The sequence below is a fragment of the Cydia amplana genome, chromosome 18 (assembly GCF_948474715.1).
Source record: "Cydia amplana chromosome 18, ilCydAmpl1.1, whole genome shotgun sequence".
NCBI classification, from domain to species: Eukaryota; Metazoa; Arthropoda; class Insecta; order Lepidoptera; family Tortricidae; genus Cydia; species Cydia amplana.
Window position 1 is genome coordinate 13,825,472 of NC_086086.1, and position 24,429 is coordinate 13,849,900.

General features: G+C 40.7%; 1 protein-coding gene across 1 annotated transcript; it reads left to right on the plus strand.

The window, feature by feature from the left end:
• LOC134656349 (TP53-binding protein 1-like) lies at window positions 1-23,634 on the plus strand. The gene is made up of 11 exons (XM_063511867.1): window positions 1-346; window positions 1,757-1,875; window positions 2,767-2,818; window positions 3,396-5,445; window positions 6,882-7,035; window positions 9,038-9,128; window positions 10,618-10,779; window positions 12,708-12,901; window positions 17,148-17,293; window positions 19,888-20,107; window positions 23,186-23,634. The coding sequence occupies exons 1-11, from the start codon at window positions 322-324 to the stop codon at window positions 23,516-23,518; spliced, it is 3,546 nt and encodes a 1,181-aa protein (XP_063367937.1). The 5' UTR covers window positions 1-321; the 3' UTR covers window positions 23,519-23,634.
• Window positions 23,635-24,429: the final 795 nt, after the last annotated feature.

Sequence of the window (24,429 nt, forward strand, 5' to 3'; positions counted from 1 at the left end):
CAACATTAAATTTCAACAAGCAAGCGGGTCGGGGCTGCAGAGCGGCCGACTGTTTGACTTTCTTTCGTCGGTGTTTTCGCTTCACGTGTATTTCTTCATAACATATTTGCCCTTTTAAATATTCTTTGTGAAATATTGATTGTTATGTATTAACACCAGCCCTCGGTCACAAAAACTTTCTCCGTTTAATTGCTTAATTGCAAAAATGCCTAGTGTTAAGAAGTGACAGATGTTTTGAGTGTAGAATCTCGTCATTTCTGACTTGAATACATAGTTATATCATAACACCAAACTCTTATCGTGTTAAGAGAGCTACCAGCCATGGAATCCGACCCTCAGGAGACGGGTAAGTAATGTATTTTCAACTAAAATTCATTTTAAAATCTCAATTAGACTTGACGTTCAAGCATATTAACCGCTAAAATCCAGAAGTCGCTCATGTAATTATGACATGGCATGATTTTCAATGCGCTCTCTTTAGTTGTCTTTTGTTTTACTTAAGTATTCTTTGAAAAATATAGCAAATTGAGACATTTAGTATTTAGACATCTAAATTTTAAAGAAATACATTTGTTTTTAGTATTGCCTCGCCCAATTTTTCTCTGTCATTTAGTCCTTACTACTTGGTCGGGTTATAACCCAAACATCAATATTGTTAGCTAACGTAGGTTACAAGTGCATTCGTATCTAATCTTTTATTGTTTATTAAACAAACCTTTTATTAACTCATTACAAGTTTTATGCATTTATCTTTTAGTTCAAGAGCAAATTATCTATTCATTTTGATAAATATGACCTGAAAATTTTTAAATTTAAGATTTAAGCAATCTAACCTAAAATATTTTAATTTCTCCTGACAAGTTCCTACAAGTTATATTTTTTGTGAGGTCCTTGGGTTTGAACTCTAGACAGGTTTTTTATGTAAATTAGAGCCTTTAATTATGTAACGATTGGTCTGGAAGCTTTTTTCATACTAGATTCATATTAGAGGTTCGCTTTAAATTGAAAAATAACAAGTATCTTCCACAGCTCTGTTGGTACCTGTTTCTTAAAGTATAAACTATACAATGGTATTATGTATTGTAAGTATGGTAAACAAGAATTTTTTTTATGATCATTAGACAACATAATATTGACAGTTAGGTACCCAAATAATGAATGGCCTTTCAACTAGGGCTGCCATCGTCTGGGTTTCCCCAGATTTGTCCTAGTTTGAAGGCCATCCAGGGTCTCGGGGAGGTTTTCAAAAAATGTCCAGGAAAAACCCGGACACTTTTTATGTGAGGAAACACCTTATTGAATTTAATTGTTTAGTTAATAATATTATTTTCCGACCCCTACTGGGGAAGAAATATGATAAAGGTTTTTTAAGTATTTATTCGGTTCGGCAAATTTAGAGATGGCAGCCCTACTTTCAACCAACTTGTTGTCACTAAACAACTTCAAGCAAATACCGCAAACTTTAACCCGTGGAGCGCCCTACCAAGACACGTGTGATGGTCAAAAACTTTTTTAGTAAGTTAAGGTTAAGCATGTTTTCTGTGGACATCACAATATTAGCCAATTTATAGGCTTATATGCCTAACTTTTTCAGACATGTTAAAACATGTTGTTTTAGACATGTTCTACTTCTTAAAAATTGTAGATAAATGTATCCAACTTTTGTCATGTCCACATAAAAGACCCTTGACCCTTAAAAAATTGGTCAGTTGCAGATTACGAACCCAATTCATAATTCAATTATTATTTTCTTCAGAACCCCAAAGCCTGTCCTCCGGAGATGGAGTGAAGACGAACGGCAACACGTCACAGCCGCTGTTCCCAGAGAGCCCTGTGTACGAGCCGGAGGAAGACGCAGTCTTGGAGAAGGATGAAGTATGTTATTATTCAATTTTAACTTTTTACATTTCATAAACCAAAATAGATATCAATATCATACACTAAAGAAAATGTGACCAAATCCACTGCCGGATGGTCTAGTCTGCCCTACTAAGGCCCACTTGCACCATTCCTAACTGATAACTGATTTAGGTTTTATTTATATATGTACGCTTTATTTTTATTTATTTAAGTATTTCTATTTATGTTTATGTATATTATTTGTAACAATGTGTATTCAAAACTTGCATTTCATTAACTTTAGTGATTGTACACTATTGTTTTGTTTGTCATTCATCGTTACTTCTGTTTTGTTTTATTCGTTTCCTCAAAGGTTAACTGGAAGAGATCCCATACAGGGATAAGTTCGCCTTTGTTGTATTTAATTTACTCTGTAACTATGTTTCTCGTGTTTTTATTTCTATGTGCAATAAAGTATATACATACATACATACATAACCCAGTGTCAAACTACTGGTAACAGAAAATTCATTGCTAACTTATACTTGAGTTTTTATAGTCGATAGTTCCATTTTAAAAATCATTTGTCATTGAGACAGCGTTCAGCTTAGGAGGGCAGTATATGATCAGGATGTTAGCCGCGTAAAAAGCTGAAGACGCGGGTTCGATTACCGCCTCGGCCACCGCCTCGGCCACCGCCTCGGCCACCGGAGGATTTGGTCACATTTTTTTTAAATAGTGTATGATATCTATTTCAGTTTATAATCTAAATATTGTAAATTAGGTTAGTGTGTAGATATAAAAATAATTTGATTTGTTCCCTAGTTTTTACATTTCGTCAGACCGTTTTGCATGACTTGCGGTTGACGGCTCATATTTTCATCTGGTATGAACACTGGGTGTAACATTAATTTTATACATTTTCAGACGTCAGCCATTCTACTTGACGATAGCAAAGACGAACTACTTGAAGGGAAAGGTAAGGCGGTCATCGCATTGGATGCGAATTCGCACGCAGCCCCAGTGTGCGAGCGGGACATGGCGATACGCGCTGTCACACTCATACACAGGAGCAACTTGCGAATTCACAGCGTAAGATTTAGGTATGCTCGTCTAATATATCTGCACGGATAATGCCCTTAAAATATGCTTACACGATCTTGTTGCTTACACACTATTTAAGGTGATGTTTTTGGCCCTTACCCGTACCGGTATTTTAGACTTTGACTGTACTAGTCACAATAAAATATATATTAGAGAAGCCAATGTGCTCCAATATCGTGCCTCTATTGTGGAAGCGTCAGAATGCATGTTCTGATATTTTTAAGCAATTTGGCCGCTCTGATATATCTGACGACAACCATACAAACCAGGTATTCCAAAATAACAAAAAAAAAAAACAGTTAACTGTGGATCCTAAAATGGGATTAATCACTTAAACAGTTTAAATTCTAAAAAAACAATACTTAAACATAAGATCGGACACTAAATCAGGCTAACAAAAAAAAAGATATGCTTAGTTAGAATTAATCAGGCGAAATTTATTCCTATTTCAGATGACAAACCAACATTGCAATCCAAGAGGAAACTCACAGAGGAAGCAGACGACAGCACCGCAAAAATACAGAAACTCGATGATAATACCGAATTTACTGTCAACACACAGAACCTCGACGAAGAAGTATCGGAAATCATCAGCGCAGCCAAGAAAGACATCCTACCGTCCAGAGTTCAAACTCCTCTTCGATCCAGCCCTAGACTTAGGAGCAACAGCGCTGATATTACAATACCTAAAACACCTAGAACACCCAAAAGCCGCCCAGCCAGTGTCGATATTACTAAAGAAAGAAAGACCCCGAAGAAATTGAAAATAGACGTTAAAGTAGAGCGTCCAAGCATTGATCCAAGTAAAGAACTATCCAAAGTTCCTGAAACTATTGCGGAAGAAAGCGGATCTGAAATGAATGATTCCCAAAATTTCCACCTAGTACTATCACCGACTAACGATGACGATGCATTGTCTAAAACTATTACTAATAACTACAGTAGTGATCCAGTATTAGTTAAGGATAGAGAAGAAATCATAAGCCCGGGGAAAATCAATGAAACTCGAAGTGAAGGTTATACCTACTCCGATCAAAGTAATCTTTCTCAACCCAAGAGACTGGAATTCAATAAAGGCAAAACGACTGATCAAGAGAGCACGGATAGTGTAGAATCTTTACCCAGTCCTGATCATTTACCGACTCATATAGCCACTGTTACTTCAAAGCTAATCTCTAAATTATCCAACGGAAATTCTTCAACGCCAACAGAATTGTCTTCGGGGAAAAGAACAGATGATAGCGACAGCACTCCTGATATGATGAAGCTAACTAATAATTTGAAGCGTGGTAAAAATGAGTCTTTCCGAGTTAGTAATAACACAACTCCTTCGACTATCTCGCCGCTGCAAAACGGGCATGGCAGAACGGATACGTTGTCTGAAACGCAGCCGCAACCTATATTCGATGTCCTAGTAAATTATAATGAAGACGGCGAATTCCTATCACTGTATGTCGTTAAAACGGATAATGACCTGGGCTTGGATATGTGTCGCGAGTACCAAAGATTTTCGAAACGCTTTACAATCGACCCCTATTTAGGAGATGTATCAGTCAGTACTTCGCCCTCAAGCGTTACTAGCACTGGAATGATTAATCTACCTATAAACAGAACATCTTTCGCATCAACAGTTAGTTCTACTTCAAGTTCTAGTAATAGAACCAGCGATGGGGCATTCGTAGTTCCACAACCACCAAGAAAATCAGTTGTAAACCCTATAAGCTCAGTTAAAGGTTTCGATGCGGTAATGAAGAAAGTACATGACGTTTTCACTCACGCTAAAGAGGCTTTCGAGGGCTACCGTTCGTGTGACGATAAAATCTCAGTTGGCGTCCAAACTACCCCCTCTAGCGATTCATTAAGCAATGGGAATCTAAGTCCGGAGGAATCCTGCAAAACTGATAAGGCGACACCAAAGAGCTCTCTAAAGAAAACCAGAGTTAGAGGACGAAGGAATCTTTCAAGCAAAACTAAGAGGAATATCTTACCGACCCAAGCGGAAGAGCCTGAATATATGCACGGGATGAATTCTCCAGAAATGGTGCCAACGAATGGGGATACCGAAAAGATTTTGTCACCTAAATCTGAGAAACCGCTATCATCGCTAGTCGCAACTCCGAAGTCCGTGTCGAAGCTGAAACAGAAACGCAGACCTACATCTCCTAGGCCTGCTACGCCGGTTGAAAAGTCTTTAGTTAAGACGGAGTACCCCGGTTATGCTCCCGACACTGCGGTTCTAGCTAAATGGGTGGATAAGCGGTACTATTCAGGGAAAGTTCTAGAGATAACGGAGCCTAATAAGTACTTGATCAAGTTTGATGATGGGCAGTCGAAGGTTTTGTTGGATGATTTCATAATATTTGGGGATACAAAGACACTGCCGTTGCTTGGTCAGTCGGTGTATGCTATGGTTGATGAAGAGCAGAACTATGAACCGGGTTTGGTGCTTGGAGTTGATGAAAATGATAGTGGCACTGTCACATATAGATGCACGACTGATGGGTAAGCAAGATTTTTCTTTAATATTGTGCTTTTTAGAGTTACCCAAAGAGTAAAAGCGGCCAAGTGCGAGTCGGACTCGCCCATGAAGGGTTCCGTATTTAGGCGATTTATGACGTATTAAAAAAAACTACTTACTAGATCTCGTTCAAACCAATTTTCGGTGGAAGTTTACATGGTAATGTACATCATATATTTTTTTTTAGTTTTATCATTCTGTTATTTTAGAAGTTACAGGGGGGGGGGGGGGACACAGTTTACCACTTTGGAAGTGTCTCTCGCGCAAACTATTCAGTTTAGAAAAAAATGATATTAGAAACCTCAATATCATTTTTGAAGACCTATCCATAGATACCCCACACGTATGAGTTTGATGAAAAAAAAAATTATGAGTTTCAGTTCTAAGTATGGGGAACCCCAAAAATTTATTGTTTATTTTTTATTTTTGTGTGAAAATCTTAATGCGGTTCACAGAATACATCTACTTACCAAGTTTCAACAGTATAGTTCTTATAGTTTCGGAGAAAAGTGACTGTGACATACGGACGGACAGACGGACAGACAGACAGACAGACATGACGAATCTATAAGGGTTCCGTTTTTTGCCATTTGGCTACGGAACCCTAAAAACGGGACCCTGTTACTAAGACCCGTCCGTCTGTTTGTACCCAGGCTGTATGATAGCTAGACTAAAAAGTACAGAACCCTCGGTGGGCGAGTCCGACTCGCGCTTGTTCAGTTTTTTTCAATCATCAACTATTAGAACTGTTATTAGAGAAATGGAAAATTTCCATTGAAAATCTTAACCTCCTGAGGCCTTGTATCATAGGTATTACATAGTCTTTTGTAGAGAACCAGACCTTTCTTAATTTATTTACAAATATTAAATTCAAAATGCTATAAAATTATTGACGGAGTTTTTATTCGGAAGCTCAAGTCTTTTTGAGATGCCCTTAAAAGACTTAAAAGACTCAAGTTTTTGTGAAGCCCTGAGCCTCGTAAAAACAAGTCGAGTTCTTTCACATCATTTCATTGATTTCATTGTAAAGTCATGTACCATCATGCTCCGCGATTGTTGCGCCATTTAGGGTCCTAGCTAAATTGGTTGTTCGATACTTGCGCTATGGAATGTCCAATTTAGCTAGAACCCTAAATGGCTTAACATTCCCGTGCGGTGACTGTACAGTCACCTGCAATAATATGTTACTCTTCGAAGGCCGCAAAAATATGTGACACGCTCTTATGACTCTACAAATAAGATTGTATCAGATATTTTTGCGACCTTCGTTGTATAACATATTATTGCAGGTGACTGTACTGTACATACATAAGTAGATTAAGCTGTTATTCAATAAAATACAAGTCAGTCAAAAGACTAAAAATACTTGTACTCTTGCCAATAATATTTTCAATATGTGTCTATCTTATCTTATTTCCAGCGACACAGTGGTAATGGTGACCGCCAGTGAGCTATATTTAACAGAAGACCAGGCGAGATCCCTGAAGGAGTCCTCTCGGCCTCGCTCGCCCACCTCGCCAGCTACGCCTCGGCGCCGACACCATCGAGAATTGGACCTCGATAATATCATACAGGTATACTTAACATGTTACATGACTGTGCAATGAACTGTCACAAAGGTCTGCAGTATTTCTGGAGCTATATTTAACGGAAGATCAGGCGAGATCGCTGAAGGAGTCCTCTCGGCCTCGCTCGCCCACCTCGCCAGCGACGCCTCGGCGCCGACACCATCGAGAATTGGACCTCGATAATATCATACAGGTATACTTAACATGTTACATGACTGTGCAATGAACTGTCACAAAGGTCTGCAGTATTTCTGGAGCTATATTTAACGGAAGATCAGGCGAGATCGCTGTAGGAGTCCTCTCGGCCTCGCTCGCCCACCTCGTTAGCTGCGCTGGCGACATCACTCGAGAACTGGACCTCGATAATATCATTCAGTTAAACTTAACATGTTACATAACTGTGCAATGAACTGTCACAACTGTCTGCAGTATTTCTGGAGCTGTATTTAACAGAAGATCAGGTGAAATGGCTGAAGGAGTCCTCTCGGCCTCGCTCGCCCACCTCGTCAGCTACGCTGCGCTGGCGACATCACTCTAGAATTGGACCTCGATAATATCATTCAGTTAAACTTAACATGTTACATAACTGTGCAATGAACTGTCACAACTGTCGTCGGCACTATTTCCGGAGCTGTATTTAACAGAAGACCAGGCGAGATCGCTGAAGGACTCGTCTCGGCCTCGCTCGCCCACCTCGTTAGCTGCGCTGGCGACATCACTCGAGAATTGGACCTCGATAATATCATACAGGTATACTTAACATGTTACATAACTGTGCAATGAACTGTCACAAATGTCTGCAGTATTTCTGGAGCTGTATTTAACAGAAGACCAGGCGAGATCGCTGAAGGAGTTGTCTCGGCCTCGCTCGCCCACCTCGTTAGCTGCGCTGGCGACATCACTCGAGAATTGGACCTCGATAATATCATACAGGTATACTTAACATGTTACATGACTGCAATGAACTGTCACAACTGTCTGCAGTATTTCTGGAGCTGTATTTAACAGAAGATCAGGTGAAATGGCTGAAGGAGTCCTCTCGGCCTCGCTCGACCACCTCGTCAGCTACGCTGCGCTGGCGACATCACTCTATAGTTCGTTTTTTTAGCATTAGAAATAAGGTAAACAATCTTGATGTGTCTTTTTATTGAAAAACACGTTTTAAAAATAAATAATGGCAAATATGTAACAATTATGAATCTAATACAATCATTTATATTCTTCTGCTTTCATAAGTAATAGTTACTGATATTTAAAAAGCGTTTTTCAATTAGAAGACATGTCAAGATCGCTTATCTTCTTTCTAATGCTAAAAAAAAAACGAACTATAGAATAGGTTACATGACAAATTTTTTTTATGGTATCAATCGATCGGGTTTGTTTTTAGGATCAAATGTCTATATGGGACCCATTGCATTAAAGTAACACAAAAGTCAGAAATTGTAGTCAAAGTCCGACAGTCGCACTTCACTCGCGAAACGCCCTATACAAAACGGCCAGAGGCCGTGACGTCATCGCCCACGTTGTAGTATGGACAAAACAAGAAAATTGCGTTTTTGTCGGTGAAATATTGCGTTTATGTATATAGTTGCTGTACAATATTTTTTTTGGTGAAATATAAGGAATCGACCTTACTTTTATCGTTTCTGGAAGTTAAAAAAAACTTAAATGTTGAAACTTTCAGGTCCTGTATTTTTGTAATTTATCAATATTTTATTTTAATATCCACATTATTGTGATAAATTGCTCGTTTGCTATCTATTTTACTAGATTTTGTTATAAAATTCAACATGTGTCAACATCCCTATTGGACCTCGATAATATCATTCAGTTAAACTTAACATGTTACATAACTGTGCAATGAACTGTCACAACTGTCGTCTGCACTATTTCCGTCTGCACTATTTTCGATTGTAAAATTTCGGTCGCAATGTTTTTGCTTACGCATATTATTTTATTTCTTCTATATGTGTACTGGTTATAAAATAAAGTTTTTTCTTATTTCCAGGGTCCTAGAAGTGCAAGGTCGCGGGATAAAGGCAACTCCAGTGCGAAGAAACGCGTCACGTCACCGAAAAGCCCTAAGGCATCTACGTCAGGTGATTATAGAGTCTGTGCGGAAAGACAAGAGTCGTAGAAGGTTTCCTTACGTAGACCCCGACGATATCCTACACATGCTCTCTGTAGTGAAGCTCAAGTCTTGTCAATGAGAAAATTATTCATTTTACGTGTTGCCATGCTCATGCACAGAGATACTAGTCAGTCATCCAATCTGACAAATATGTTACCGAAAAGAATATTCCAAGTCCCGAAACTGAGCGTTAAATCTGCTTTTGCTAAACGGTTTAAGGCATTTCTGTTTCCGCACATATACAACAAATTACTCAAAAGCTGTAATATAAAAGATTGTCGGTTTAGTCAAGCCAAAATGCAAATTCAGGCTCTTCTGCTATCCTGGAGCTATGACGAATGTGGAGAAATTTTGAAAGTTGTAAGGTAATTGTAGTGGATAGTGACCTCGGTTGGTATCTGATCCCAAGAGAATAAATTCCCTCGTAGGGCTACATTTGCTTGCTATGATTTAATGCGTGCGCGCGCGCGCACACACACACACACACACACACACACACACACACACACACACACACACACACACACACACACAAACCTTTGTATTTACAGTGCTCATATGTAGATTTAATATCAAAACTGAACTACTTAATTTCTTTACCTATTAGATTAGATCTTACTAAACCTTTAGCTTACGAATAACGAATTCGGCTACCACGTGACAGGCATAGCCTAGTGTGGGGCCACAGGACATTGTTAATTGTTAATAAGGCTTTCTGTTAAATAAATATTCTTATTCTTATTCTTAGAATGTATGGGATTACATTGCACGACTTTTCTCTTTCCGCACATAATCTAGTTGATAAGCAAGCACTGGTGGCCTAGCAGTAAGAGCGTGCGACTTGCAATCCGGAGGTCACGGGTTCTAACCCCGGCTCGTACCAATGAGTTTTTCGGAACTTATGTACGAAATATCATTTGATATTTACCAGTCGCTTTTCGGTGAAGGAAAACATCGTGAGGAAACCGGACTAATCCCAATACGGGCCTAGTTTACCCTCTGGGTTGGAAGGTCAGATGGCAGTCGCTTTCGTAAAAACTAGTGCCCACACCAATTACTGGGATTAGTTGCCAAGCGGACCCCAGGCTCCCATGAGCCGTGGCAAAATACCGGGACAACGCGAGGAAGATGAAGCAGACAACACGTTTTCATGTATACTTCAAAACAATTTTTAAACTTCTAATGTAATCAAGATATTTCCACTTTTTAATAATGGTAATCGACAATTTAATACTTTATTTATTTAATTAAGCTTTATTGTGCTTCAAATAGTGTAATAAAGTTGGTAATTGATAACATGTATCGCTTTATTTTCATGACGTCATGTTTGAGTTAGTACTCAATACTCAGGGTCGGTAGCACCAAACTGTTTGTCATCGTTGAAGAGTTCGCTAAATTTTATTGTATAGTTTCACTAAGAACCATCCATACTTAATCTGTTCACTCCTATTTCGCAGGAGTTAAAACGAAAAGCACCCCTGTCAGTCGGAAACGCTTAGCGAGCGAAAGCAGCGAAATGAGCGAAAGCAGTAATTCAGCGCCGCCCGTCAGACTAGAGGAGGTTGCTGGCGTCGAGCCGGAGGTTCAGCGGACGCCGCGCAAAATAGACGGCGTCAAAGGTAAAATAATGTTGTATGAATAATTAACCATGCTGTGGTAGTCTACTACAAGACAAACTAGGCATATACTTCTCCTAAGACAGCTTAAGAAGTGAAATGAGCGAAAGCAGTAATTCAGCGCCGCCCGTCAGACTAGAGGAGGTTGCTGGCGTGGAGCCGGAGGTTCAGCGGACGCTGCGCAAAATAGACGGCGTCAAAGGTAAAATACTGTTATTGAATATTATTAATCACTAGCGACCCGCCCCCGCTTCGCACGTGTTAACAAATTATACATAAACCTTCCTCTTGAATCACTCTATCTATTAAAAAAAACCGCATCAAAATCCGTTGCGTAGTTTTAAAGATCTAAGCATACATAGGGACAGACAGCGGGACGCGACTTTGTTTTATACTATGTAGTGATGCAGTCTACTACAAGACAAACTAGGCATATAGGTACTTCTCCTAAGACAGCTTAAGAAGTGAAATGAGCGAAAGCAGTAATTCAGCGCCGCCCGTCAGACTAGAGGAGGTTGCTGGCGTGGAGCCGGAGGTTCAGAGGACGCCGCGCAAAATAGACGGCGTCAAAGGTAAAATAAGATAAGATAAGATAGAAGATAGTTTATTCAAGTAGGCAATAGATAGATAGAACCCGAGGGTGACGCCACGCGGCACGCACGCCACGCCGCGGCGGTGCGCGACGCCGTGCTGCGTCGTGAGTGTGTGCTGTTTGACGGCGTCAAAGGTAAAATACAGAATGATTTTGTATGTCTGTCTCAGGGATGTTGCGAATATCCGCATCCGCAACCGCGGAACTTCCGCATTATTTTCAACATCCGCATCCGCATAAAATCGATGCGGATTTAATGCGGATGCGGATGTGGAACAGGTCGGTACAAGAACGTCTTAGCATCGGCGTAAGTGCTAGACTGTAATTTAGTCATTAACCAAAAAAACCTATTAGAAATGAGCAGTCAAGCGTGAGTGGAACTTAATTTACGGAACCCTTGGAACGCGACTCTGACTCGCACTTGGCCGGTTTTTCGAAATAAAAATTACTAAAATGTAATATTTGACGTTTTTTATGGTACTATCCTGACATCCGCATCCGCATCCGCATCCGCGGATGTCGAAAAATCGGCATCCGCAACATCCCTGGTCTACGACCATAAAAATGAAAATTAAGGGTGCTCAAAATAGTTCTAATTTTCGAGAATAGAAATGACAGTCATTTTTTTTATCATTTATTTGACAGCTGCAATGACACACAATATAAATTTACACACAATCATCATAACAGAAGAAAAGGAAAAAAAAAAAAAACAAAATAATTATTACACTAACAAAGAAAATAACATAGAAATGAGTAGGTACAAAAGTGAAATTTAATAAAAGTAGGTAAGATAAGATAAGATAAGATAAAAGATAGTTTATTCAAGTAGGCATAATTACAATGCGCTTATGAACGTCAAATAAAGCTAGTTAGACCGGCTCCAACCCTACACCTCTGCCCCGAGAAGATTTAAATCCCCCCTCAATTGGAGGAGGGTATCCCAATATGGGACCGGCAACAAACTCGGCGGGACACATCTTTTCAAAAATAATTACATCTTATAATTAACATGCATTACGAGAAAATAAGGGAAAAAATACAATTTAAATTACTATAGAATTCATGCAATTATACACATAAGGTGTAATAGAAATTTGATTTAGAAAATATACATATGTACATGGAATCATACAAAATCGTAGCTCTTTCAGAAAACATATCAAATTCTTACAAAAGGAAAAGAAAATAAAGTTATTAAAAGAAATGGGAAAACATATTATATAAATCTGATTGATTATTATTAATTACCAACATATAATATTTGATGTGCTTTCCTGCTTACCTGAGCTGTGTCACCTAAGGTAATTTCCCATTTTAACCTTTTCTTTGTCCACAGCGGGTCCTCTGCAACTAAAAGGCGCGGCGAAACAGAACGTCGGCAAGAAGAACTCCAAACTGACCAAGTTTGAGAACGACGAAGACACAGTGTCCACTCTGGGCCCAATCCCAGGACCGGACAGTAAACTGTTTGCGGGGCTACATTTCTTGCTGACTTGCACTGAACCACCGAAGAAACTTAAGTCTGACAAGGTAACATATAGCAAAACTATCATGTACAGTCGACGTCAAAAATAAATAAATAAATAATAAATAAATAAATAAATATTATAGGACATTATTACACAAATTGACTAAGCCCCACGGTAAGCTCAAGAAAGCTTGTGTTGTATTATAAATGATATATATAATATACAAATACTTAAATACATAGAAAACAACCATGACTCAGGAACAAATATCTGTGCTCATCACACAAATAAATGCCCTTACTGGGATTCGAACCCAGGATCGCGGCTTCACAGGCAGGGTCACTACCCACTAGGCCAGACCGGTCGTCAAAAATATGTTTACATTTTTCGCCTTATTACAATGGAGTAAGGTGCAATAGTAGTTTGTGTTACAAGGGATCAGAATGATATATTTCCGTCAAGGGCGTACATTGAATCCTGAGCGTAATGAGGGATTCAAGTATTAACGCCCAAGACGAAATAATTTTGATACCGTGTGACACATACTGCTTTTCACATCACATTTCACACAAAATAAAATAATCTCAGTGTTGACACAATCTGATGCTTAAACAGATTATTTAAGCTAAAAAAATAATGACAAAAAAAAAAATAGTGTGCTAGAACAGAAAAGTGTTACTTTGATCCCTCCTAGCAGGGAGCAAACGTGCCACTTTGATCCCTCCTAGCCTAGCAGAGAAGAAAAACCGGCCAAGGCGAGTCAGACTCGCGCACGGAGGGTTCCGCACCATCAACAAAAAATAGAGCAAAACAAGCAAAAAAAACGGTCACCCATCCAAGTACTGACCCCGCCCGACGTTGCTTAACTTCGGTCAAAAATCACGTTTGTTGTATGGGAGCCCCACTTAAATCTTTATTTTATTCTGTTTTTAGTATTTGTTGTTATAGTGGCAACAGAAATGCATCATCTGTGAAAATTTCAACTGTCTAGCTATCACGGTTCGTGAGATACAGCCTGGTGACAGACGGACGGACGGACAGCGGAGTCTTAGTAATAGGATCCCGTTTTTACCCTTTGGGTACGGAACCCTAAAAAGCTCTTTTCCGAATAGGTGGTGTGAAAAAGTGTAAACATATCTTTGACGTCGGCTGTATAAGGTACAGCTATACCCACGCTGTACCACATAATGTTAATGATCACGGAATTGTGTCAAAACCAACAGATTTAGAGTCCTCACCAAGCTCGGTTATCCATACAAACGTAGTTACGCTCTCATTTTGAAAACGACTAGCTAAATTGCTCTGGCGGCTTAGCCAAGGTGACAATCGCTTGCGCTTCGCCATCGAGTCGCTTTGTGTCTGTCTATCACTCTTCCATATTAGTGCGACAGTTGCGTTTCGTTCGCTAAGTAGTGTTAGCGATTGGCATGTTGTTTACGGGGTCTGAAAGTTTGTACCTACCTACCTACAATAGGATATAGTTATTTGTACAACAAGAGATCAAAGTTTGATATTTCTTCGAGTGCTTATTTTGAGCCCCATGCAAGCGAAAGATTCTATACTAGATTCACGAGCGTAGCGAGTGAATCTAATTTAGAATCTTGAGCGTAGTAAGGGACTCAAAAGCGCACAAGATGTAAATAACTTTGATCTCGTGTAGTTCACAAAACTTTTCACCTCAACAGTGAGAACATATTAGAGAACCCGAAAAATGTATTCCTTCTTCATCACTTACCTCTATTCACTCATGTTTTCTTAAGATATACCAACAATTAAGTTTTCACCTCAGCAGCTCGAACAAGGGTACTTTGCTACTTAAAAACAGTGAGAAAAATCGTATTTTGCTCATTTTACCTCACTCAGTGAGCAAAATGCGATTTTGCTCATTTCATCATCAACAACCTGGAACTTACACTATCCAGTGACTTGGCACGGTTGGCTGAATACTTCAGAACTTGGCGACTAACTCCAAGCTCAAGCAAAACAGAGGTCTGCTGCTTCCATCTGCACAACCTATTAGCCAAGCGTGAACTAAAGGTGTCCCTGAATGGATCGCTAGTAAGACACAATTTCTCTCCCAAGTATCTCGGTGTCACCCTCGACCGTTCCATTACCTTCAACCAGCACCTCTCCAACACAGCACGCAAACTCCAGAGTCGCAACAACATCGTGCTAAAACTAAGCGGCACCTCTTGGGGAGCAAGTGCCGAAGTGTTGCGAACATCAGCGCTATCTCTGGTGTTTTCTACAGGAGAGTACTGTGCAGCGGCGTGGCTAGGCAGTGCCCACACCTCTAAAGTTGATGTCGAGCTGAACAAAGCCATGCGAGTCATATCCGGGACGCTCCAGTCTACTCCTTGCCACTGGCTCCCTGTGCTGTCACGGATTGCCCCGCCGGATCTCAGGAGGAAGGACGCCTTGCTCCGGGAAGCGTCCAAGATCCAAAACAATCCTAACCTACCATGTTTCGAGGAGTTTTTAGAGCCAACCAAACAACGCCTCAAATCCAGAAATCCTTCGTGTAGCATCGCCAAACACCTGAGGGCCTACCGCGAACCACGTTCGACGTGTTGTCTCTCTGTCGCATTTGTAAATTCGTACGTAAGTGTGACAGGGAGGCAACACGTCGAACGTGGTTCGCGGTAGGCCCTCTGGTCGGTTCCGATTTTAATATTAAACACGAATGGACGAAATCTTGGGGCTTGTTAATGGCAGGAAAGCTAGGAAACGAAATTACGCCTGGCTCCAGAATAATGGGATCAGACCTCCCTAGAAGAGACTGGTGCAAACTGAACAGACTTCGTACTGGCCACGGTCGATGCGCCTATTACAAACACCGCTGTGGGTGGGTGGACTCCCCGGCCTGCGGCTGCGGTGCGGAGGCCCAAACCATCCAGCATATAATCCAAGACTGCCCCATAACGCGCTATGCCGCCGGCCCGCCCGATGACCTGATTACCCTGAGCGACGAAGCCTTAAAGTGGCTGAATGGTCTTAGTGTAGACTTATAATTATGTACGTTTCTATTTCTACAATAAGTTTGCCATACGATTAAATAAATAAAGTAGCAAAGTACCCTTGTTCGAGCTGCTGAGGTGAAAAGGTAAATATATAGTATTATAATTATAATTAGTTTACGTAGCTTTATCATAGTTAAAACAATACAGCGAATTTAAGTTTTTCATACAAAACTAGTTTTTGATCTATTTGTTCAACATTCAACATCTATTCTTATATGACATACAAGTTTTTTAGGCTTAAATGAATATATGTACTTTATACTTGGTCAAGCAAATCTTGTCAGTAGAAAAAGGCGGCAAGTTTGAAAAATCGCGGGCTAGCAACACTACGGTTGAATTGTTCGAAAATCGCGTGTCATTTATATTATATCTTATTTTATTTTTCTTTTTATATCTTATCTGTGGAACTGTTTTGTTTACTTTTCATCGTTGTTCGATGTACATTGCTGCTTTTTGTTCGTTTCCTAGGGATACAATACTTTTGTTTGCTTTACATTGGTACAGACATATCCAGCTTGACAGACTATGGGGCTGTTCATAAATTACGTCATCTACGACAAATATTTTTGACCCCTCCCCCCCCTAAAATCATCCAAAAATCATGCTTCGAATGACCCCGTTTCTTCCTACGTCATGCTACCATCATCCGATGTGTAGACCCCCCAAACCCCCATTTGAAATGACGTAATTTATGAATAGCCCCTATAGCATAATATTTCTTTTCTCAAAAATGGACGACAAAGTCGAGGTTGCCGGTTAAAAAATAGGTCGCGAAGTGCGTAGTTTATGGTCATTCAAAAAATTAAAAAGTTAAAAACATTGTAGTCTCGATTTCGGGATTGCAATGTTGCATACAAATTCCATTATTTAACGAGTTCCAAACTTTTTAAAATTTTAAATGGCCATATCAAATGAAGGCATAGGTCCATTAAACAGCCAAACAGATGATCAGCACTTATTATTATAATGTTGGTACCGCGACTATTTAGGTGTCTCAAATACGTTGGCGTATTTTCAGTTGAAAAATACACTTTTTTTTTAAAGGCGGTAAGCAAATCTTTTTAATAGTTTTACTTTTTTCTGTGAAAATGAGAACGTTGCTTCTGTAAAATATTTCTATTTCTTGCACCATATTTGAGAAAAGCACTATATATGACTCGGCTGGAAGGCTACTTGCTGGCTTCGGATTCAATTAAACGGACTCCCAAGGTCGTCCGTTTAAAACGAATCCTCAGCCTGCAAGTAGCTACTTCCGAACCTCGACAATAATGTACTATTTTCTTGCAGTGCCAAGACACGCGGCATTACTCGTCAGAAGAAGATGGCGAGACGACCGCGGGCACCGATTGCGAGGACCTGGAGTTTTCCGACCGGCCCTTTAACAAGGAACGTCTCAAAGAACAGCTAGAGGCTGGCGGTGGCATTGTTTACAGGTGAGGTCAATGACCCTGTCACAGAATAAATAATTGACCGAAGCGTAGCGAATGTTTTATTTAAATGCAAAAATGAATGGTTTGCAGCTCGCAAATCTAAGTTTGGTGGCAGCTTGATGGAATGCTCCATCTTTAACGACATATAGAACTTTTTGCACGTCTTTACTATATATTTTCTACTTTTACAGACTGCGCCATGTTTTATTTAAATAATACACTTTTATATTGTAAGAGTGACTCTTTATTAAAACTTCCATAGATAGCTACAAGTCCACAGATGGCATAGCATACATGATCACAGATACACAACAGCGAAGGTCTACGTTTTGACTCGGGCATTTTGCTTTTGTATGTCCGGATGTTCTCCTCTACAGGTCACAATTCTCAACCGATTCTTGTGAAATTTTGTGACCAGATTCTATGAGTAAATAAAATTTTTTTGTGGATCCCGTTTTTGGAAATTTTCAAAAATGGAGGAGTTGTGATACCTCGCGCTTAAACAAATAGTCGTATCGATATCATAAGAGTATTTTCTTTTTGAGACATATTTACATAGTAAATGGCAAAAAATGCAGAAAAATTATATTGCTGGTTCAGGCGGTATTTAGATATTTAGTTTGTACTCGAGAATGAGTAGCCGAATTTCGTCAGCTTAGCTAAGAACTATCATGGCGCGTTTTGTAAACAATCGCTTTTTTTGTTTGCACACAGAAAGTCTGGGTTCTATCCCCAGTAAGACATAACTTTGTTTTTTTTTTTCACTTAAACTTCGTATTTTTTTTTTATGAAATAAAATCTTTGTATTGTTGATTGATCAAACCGCTGTGTGGCGCTGTCATCGTGCACGGTCCCAATAAGCTATACTCGCGAGGTCTACAGCTCACAGAGCCACTAGTAGTACTAGGTACAGAAGACTCACTATCTAACAAAACGCGTCTGTTACGATCAGCACAGATATGGCCGCTAGGTGGCGACAGCGCCACGCGCGGCTTATGGCTAGCCACCAAAATTGGTGTGGAACGGATGTACTTTTAGCTACCTGTAGCAAAGCGACAAAATCGCGGAGTGAGCCACGCCTGACCGTTTATATTTGGCGACATAACGGCGAAGCGCTGGTGGCCTAGCGGTAAAGTGGCCCACTGATTCCTGTCAGTTGTTCGGAGCTGTCAACTTTTTGTTCTAACTGACAGGCCGATACCGTCCGGCGGACTGTTAATCAATGGGCCCCTTTAAGAGCGTGCGACTTGCAATCCGGAGGTCGCGGGCTCAAACCCCGGCTCGTACCAGAGTTTTTCGAAACTTATGTACGAAATATCATGCGTTTAGTATGTGTTTGTTTCGGCGAAGGAAAACATCGTGAGGAAACCGGACTAGTCCCAATAAGACCTAGTTTCCACTCTGGGTTGGAAGGTCAGATGGTAGTCGCGTAAAAACTAGTGTCAAAGTGTCAATTAAAAATCGTTATACTTATTCGCTACGTGCACGACTGTCACGCAACCTAGCATCCGCAACTTCAGGGGAAAACGTCAATTTACTACATCTTATAAAACTACTCCAAAACTCAAAAACTACTGAACGGATTTTCACACGATTTTCATAATTCAATAGAGTGATTCTTAAGGAAGGTTTAGGTATATAACTTATTAAGGTTTTGTTTAAAATAGTTGAAATATGATGTTGTCATGGTCCATTACAGCATACAATTTAAATGAATATCTCAGAAGTAATCGTAAACTAAAGTTCCAGTTCGAGCCTTCGAACTTGTATGAAATGTTAAAGACTCTTTCCTTTTTAGTTCCAATTTTTACCACCGCATGCGCTGCGATCGCTTTACTTACCCCCACCATGTACTTCGCACGTAGCCAATAGTAATAGTACATTATTGTCGAGGTTCGGAAGTAGCTACTTGCTGGCTGAGGATTCATTTTAAACGGACGACCTTGGGAGTCCGTTTAATTGAATCCGAAGCCAGCAAGTAGCCTTCCAACCGAGTCATGTATAGTGCTTTTCTCAAAAATGGTGCAAGAAATAGAAATATTTTACGTAAGCAACGTTCTAATTTTTACATAAACAAGTAAAACCATTAAAAAGATTTGCTTGCCGCCTTAAAAAAAAAAGAAGTGTATTTTTCTGCTGAAAATACGCCAACCTATTTGAGACACCTAAATAATCGCGGTACCAACATTAAGCCTGTAACAGACTATCGCACCGCACCGCGACTTTGGAGCGTCGCACCCATAAGTGAGAGCGAGAAAGAGATATCTGTTTCTCGCTCTCACTTATGAGTGCGACGCTCCAAGGTCGCGGTGCGATGCGATAGTCTGTTACAGGCTTTATAATAATAAATGCTGATCATCTGTTTGGCTGTTTAATGGACCTATGCCTTCATTTGATATGGTCATTTAAAGTTTTAAAAAGTTTGGAATTCGTTAAATAATGGAATTTGTATGCGACATTGCAGTCCCGAAATCGAGACTGCAATGTTTTTAACTTTTTAATTTTTTGAATGACCATAAACTACGCAGTTCGCGACCTATTTTTTAACCGGCAACGTCGACTTTGCCGTCCATTTTTGAGAAAAATCTCTTTTCCAGTCACTTCGACGACGTGCCAAAAGCAAAATACAGCGTCACAAAACTGATCGCCCCCCGCCCCTGCCTCACGGCCAAGTACATCCAGTCGCTGGCGGCGGATATCCGGTCCGTGACCCACCAGTGGGTCATCCTGTGCTGCACCAACAACACGCTGGTGGACACTGATGCGTACGCGCTGCCGGCCGGCTGGTCCATTACCAAGCAGGCGTTCGTTAACTGGGTAAGTCTTAAATGGGTCAAATTCTATAGAAATTCCCGTGTAAAGTGACACTTTTTCAGTGCTCTTGGGCGTAGCCCTCCAAGTTGAATATTGTAATGTAATAGTATCATAGGACATAAGGTACGACAACGAGCGAAGCGAGGAAGATTGTAAGAATTAATACAGATATACATTCAACGAGCGAAGCGAGGAAATGTTAGGTTAGGTCACAAATCCCTCCAACTTAAATGGTGTTATAGTATCATAAAGTCGCTATTAGGTACGACACCGAGCGAAGCGAGGAAAATTGTGATGTTAGGTTAGCTTTACTTCACTGATCTTGCCCCTGCACACGGCCAAGTACATCCAGTCGCTGGCGGCGGATATCCGGTCCGTGACCCACCAGTGGGTCATCCTGTGCTGCACCAACAACACGCTGGTGGACACTGATGCGTACGCGCTGCCGGCCGGCTGGTCCATTACCAAGCAGGCGTTCGTTAACTGGGTAAGTCTTAAATGGGTCAAATTCTATAGAAATTCCCGTGTAAAGTGACACTTTTTCAGTGCTCTTGGGCGTAGCCCTCCAAGTTGAATATTGTAATGTAATAGTATCATAGGACATAAGGTACGACAACGAGCGAAGCGAGGAAGATTGTAAGAATTAATACAGATATACATTCAACGAGCGAAGCGAGGAAATGTTAGGTTAGGTCACAAATCCCTCCAACTTAAATGGTGTTATAGTATCATAAAGTCGCTATTAGGTACGACACCGAGCGAAGCGAGGAAAATTGTGATGTTAGGTTAGCTTTACTTCACTGATCTTGCCCCGGCACACGGCCAAGTACATCCAGTCGCTGGCGGCGGATATCCGGTCCGTGACCCACCAGTGGGTCATCCTGTGCTGCACCAACAACACGCTGGTGGACACTGATGCGTACGCGCTGCCGGCCGGCTGGTCCATTACCAAGCAGGCGTTCGTTAACTGGGTAAGTCTTAAATGGGTCAAATTCTATAGAAATTCCCGTGTAAAGTGACACTTTTTAAGTGCTCTTTAGCGTAGCCCTCCTAGTTGAATGTTGTAATGTAATAATATTATCATAGGACAAGGTATAGTTTGTAGCTTTCTAATAGAGCCCGAAGGCTAATCCTATTGTCTATTGTTAAGTAAAACCGCTCGTGCCACGTGCCACAACCACCTGCATAAAAAATCGGTACTTCGGTTACTGAGTGCCGGCGAGTCGAACGCTACAGAACCAGTCTAAAATGTGTCATCGAGATGCGTAACAAAGGCGCGTTATCGGAGAGCGCACCTACACTGGTTTTTTGAGCGTTGGACTAGCCCGCGCTCAGGTGCCAAATAGAATAATTAGGACCCTTTTTTGCAGGTAAGTAGCACGTGCGGTTTTACTGAACAATAGACAATAGGATAAGCCTTCGGGCTCTACTAGAAAGCTACAAACTTACGACGAGCGAAGCGAGGAAGATTGTAAGTATACACATACACATTCAACGAGCGAAGCGAGGAGAAATGTTAGGTTACAAATCCCTCCAACTTAAATGGTGTTATGGTATCATAAAGTCGCTATTACTTACGACAACGAGCGAAGCGAGGAAAATTGTGACGTTAGGTTAGTTACTTTATAAAGTCACTTAGATACGACGTCGAGCGAAGCGAGAGAGATTCTTATAGGCGTAAAAGATGTCTCTTTCTCGCTCTCACTTATGGGTGCGACGCACAAAGGTCGCGGTGCGGTGTGGTAGTGTGTTACCATTTTTAGATACGTACACATTAAATACAGAAGGACTATTTAAGTATGTTAGTCATTATTATATGCGTCGACGAGCGAAGCGAGGATCATTGAGAAGGTGCATAAGTTACTGTTACAAAATAATTACTGTTTAAAAAACTGGCCAAGTGCGAGTCGGACTCGCGCACGGAGGGTTCCGCACCATCAACAAAAAATAGAGCAAAACAAGCAAAAAAAAAAACAAAAAAAAAACGGTCACCCATCCAAGTACTGACCCCGCCCGACGTTGCTTAACTTCGGTCAAAAATCACGTTTGTTGTATGGGAGCCCCACTTAAATCTTAATTTTATTCTGTTTTTAGTATTTGTTGTTATAGCGGCAACAGAAATACATCATCTGTGAAAATTTCAACTGTCTAGCTATCACGGTTCGTGAGATACAGCCTGGTGACAGACGGACGGACGGACGGACGGACAGCGGAGTCTTAGTAATAGGGTCCCGTTTTTACCCTTTGGGTACGGAACCCTAAAAAGTGACTTGTTACTACATAGTATAATACAGAGTCGCTTCCCGCTGTCTGTCTCTATGTATGCTTAGATCATTAAAACTACGCAACGCATTTTGATGCGGTTTTTTAGGGTTCCGTAGCCAAATGGCAAAAAACGGAACCCTTATAGATTCGTCATGTCTGTCTGTCTGTCTGTCCGTCTGTCCGTCTGTCCGTCTGTCTGTCCGTCCGTATGTCACAGCCACTTTTCTCCGAAACTATAAGAACTATACTGTTGAAACTTGGTAAGTAGATGTATTCTGTAAACCGCATTAAGATTTTCACACAAAAATAGAAAAAAAACAATAAATTTTTGGGGTTCCCCATACTTCGAACTGAAACTCAAAAAAATTTTTTTCATCAAACCCATACGTGTGTGGTATCTATGGATAGGTCTTCAAAAATGATATTGAGGTTTCTAATATCATTTTTTTCTAAACTGAATAGTTTGCGCGAGAGACACTTCCAAAGTGGTAAAATGTGTGTCCCCCCCCCTGTAACTTCTAAAATAAGAGAATGATAAAACTAAAAAAAATATATGATGTACATTACCATGTAAACTTCCACCGAAAATTGGTTTGAACGAGATCTAGTAAGTAGTTTTTTTTTATACGTCATAAATCGCCTAAATACGGAACCCTTCATGGGCGGGTCCGACTCGCACTTGGCCGCTTTTTTTAATAGATAGAGTGATTCAAGAGGAAGGTTTATGTATAATTTGTTAACCCGTCCGAAGCCGGGGCGGGTCGCTAGTTTTACATAAAATGTACTTACTAAACACTTATTTCCTTTTGATTTCAGGTACCATCATCAGGCCGACGCAACACCCAGTTCTTCAAAGACAAAGTCATACTCCTCTGCGGCGATCAGGACACATTCGTCAAATTCTGGGAGCGCGTGTGCACCCTAGTCGGGGCGACCACACGCGTCGTTAACGAAGAAGACTTGAACATGTCTGGTGCCCTGGCTTTAGTCACCGAATGGGACTGTCCTCACGAAGTACAGAACAAAGCGAATCAGGACAATATCCCACTAGTTTCAACTACGTGGGTGGTGCAATGCTTGATTGAGGCTAAAGTGATCCCACCGACTAGCCACGATAAGTTCTCATTTATGTACACTGAGCCCGAATGATCCTGGGACTTTAAGAAGATACTCATTATACGTGAAATTTGACACTTTAGTGAGTGGCGGAAGTGACGCTGTGTAGGTTAAGTGACAAGTGAAAATAATGGGCTGATTGTAAGTTCGTTGTTTTTTGTGATAACTTGTGACATGACCAGGCGTGTCTCACTCCGCGATTTCGTCGCTTTGCTACAGGTAGCTAAAAGTACATCCGTTCGGCCCCAATTTTGGGGAAAGCCATAAGCCGCGCGTGGCGCTGTCGCCACCTAGCGGCCATGTATGTGCTGATCGTAACAGACGCGTTTTGTTAGAGAGTGAGTCTTCTGTCTTATTATTTATTCTGTGACATGACATGAATTCCTGGGGCCCGTTTCTCAAAAGCTTGTAACTTGTGATACAAGTGGAAGTCCCTTTCTAACAAAAGCTGTCAAAAAGTGACATTCGCTTGTATTACAAGTTACAAGCTTTTGAGAAACGGGTCCCTGGTTGCATTCTAAAGGCGGTCGCCGAATTGCGTGAATCTGATTCGTTGTTTTTGGGAGGAATTCGAGCAACAGAAAAAACATAGTAAACTATCTAACAGTTATTTTAGTTCTGTGGCAAAGCTGGCAAGCAAGCATAAGGCTCGCTTAATGGTAAGCAACTAGCGTCATCCATGGACACCCTGCAACACCAGGGTTACAAGTGTGCTGCCGGCCTTTAAGATGGGCGTAAGTAATTTTTTTGAAGGTTTGTAGGTCGTATCGGTCTGGAAATACCGCGGATGACAGTTCATCTGGAGAACTGCACTGATTGCACAGTATAGATTAAATTAATACTTTTGAGAAAAATAGGAGTGAAGTACTGGTAATACCAATAAAAAAATTATACGTAGGTAATAAAAAATGTCTATATACATATTTAAAAATCTGGGGGCACGG

Excerpts from the sequence above, each read along its gene's own strand:
- LOC134656349 (XM_063511867.1), top strand. The coding sequence starts at position 322 with ATGGAATCCGACCCTCAGGAGACGG. Across the intron at positions 347-1,756 it reads ATCCGACCCTCAGGAGACGG|AACCCCAAAGCCTGTCCTCC; the intron begins GTAAGTAATGTA and ends TATTTTCTTCAG. Across the intron at positions 20,108-23,185 it reads AGCAGGCGTTCGTTAACTGG|GTACCATCATCAGGCCGACG; the intron begins GTAAGTCTTAAA and ends TTTTGATTTCAG.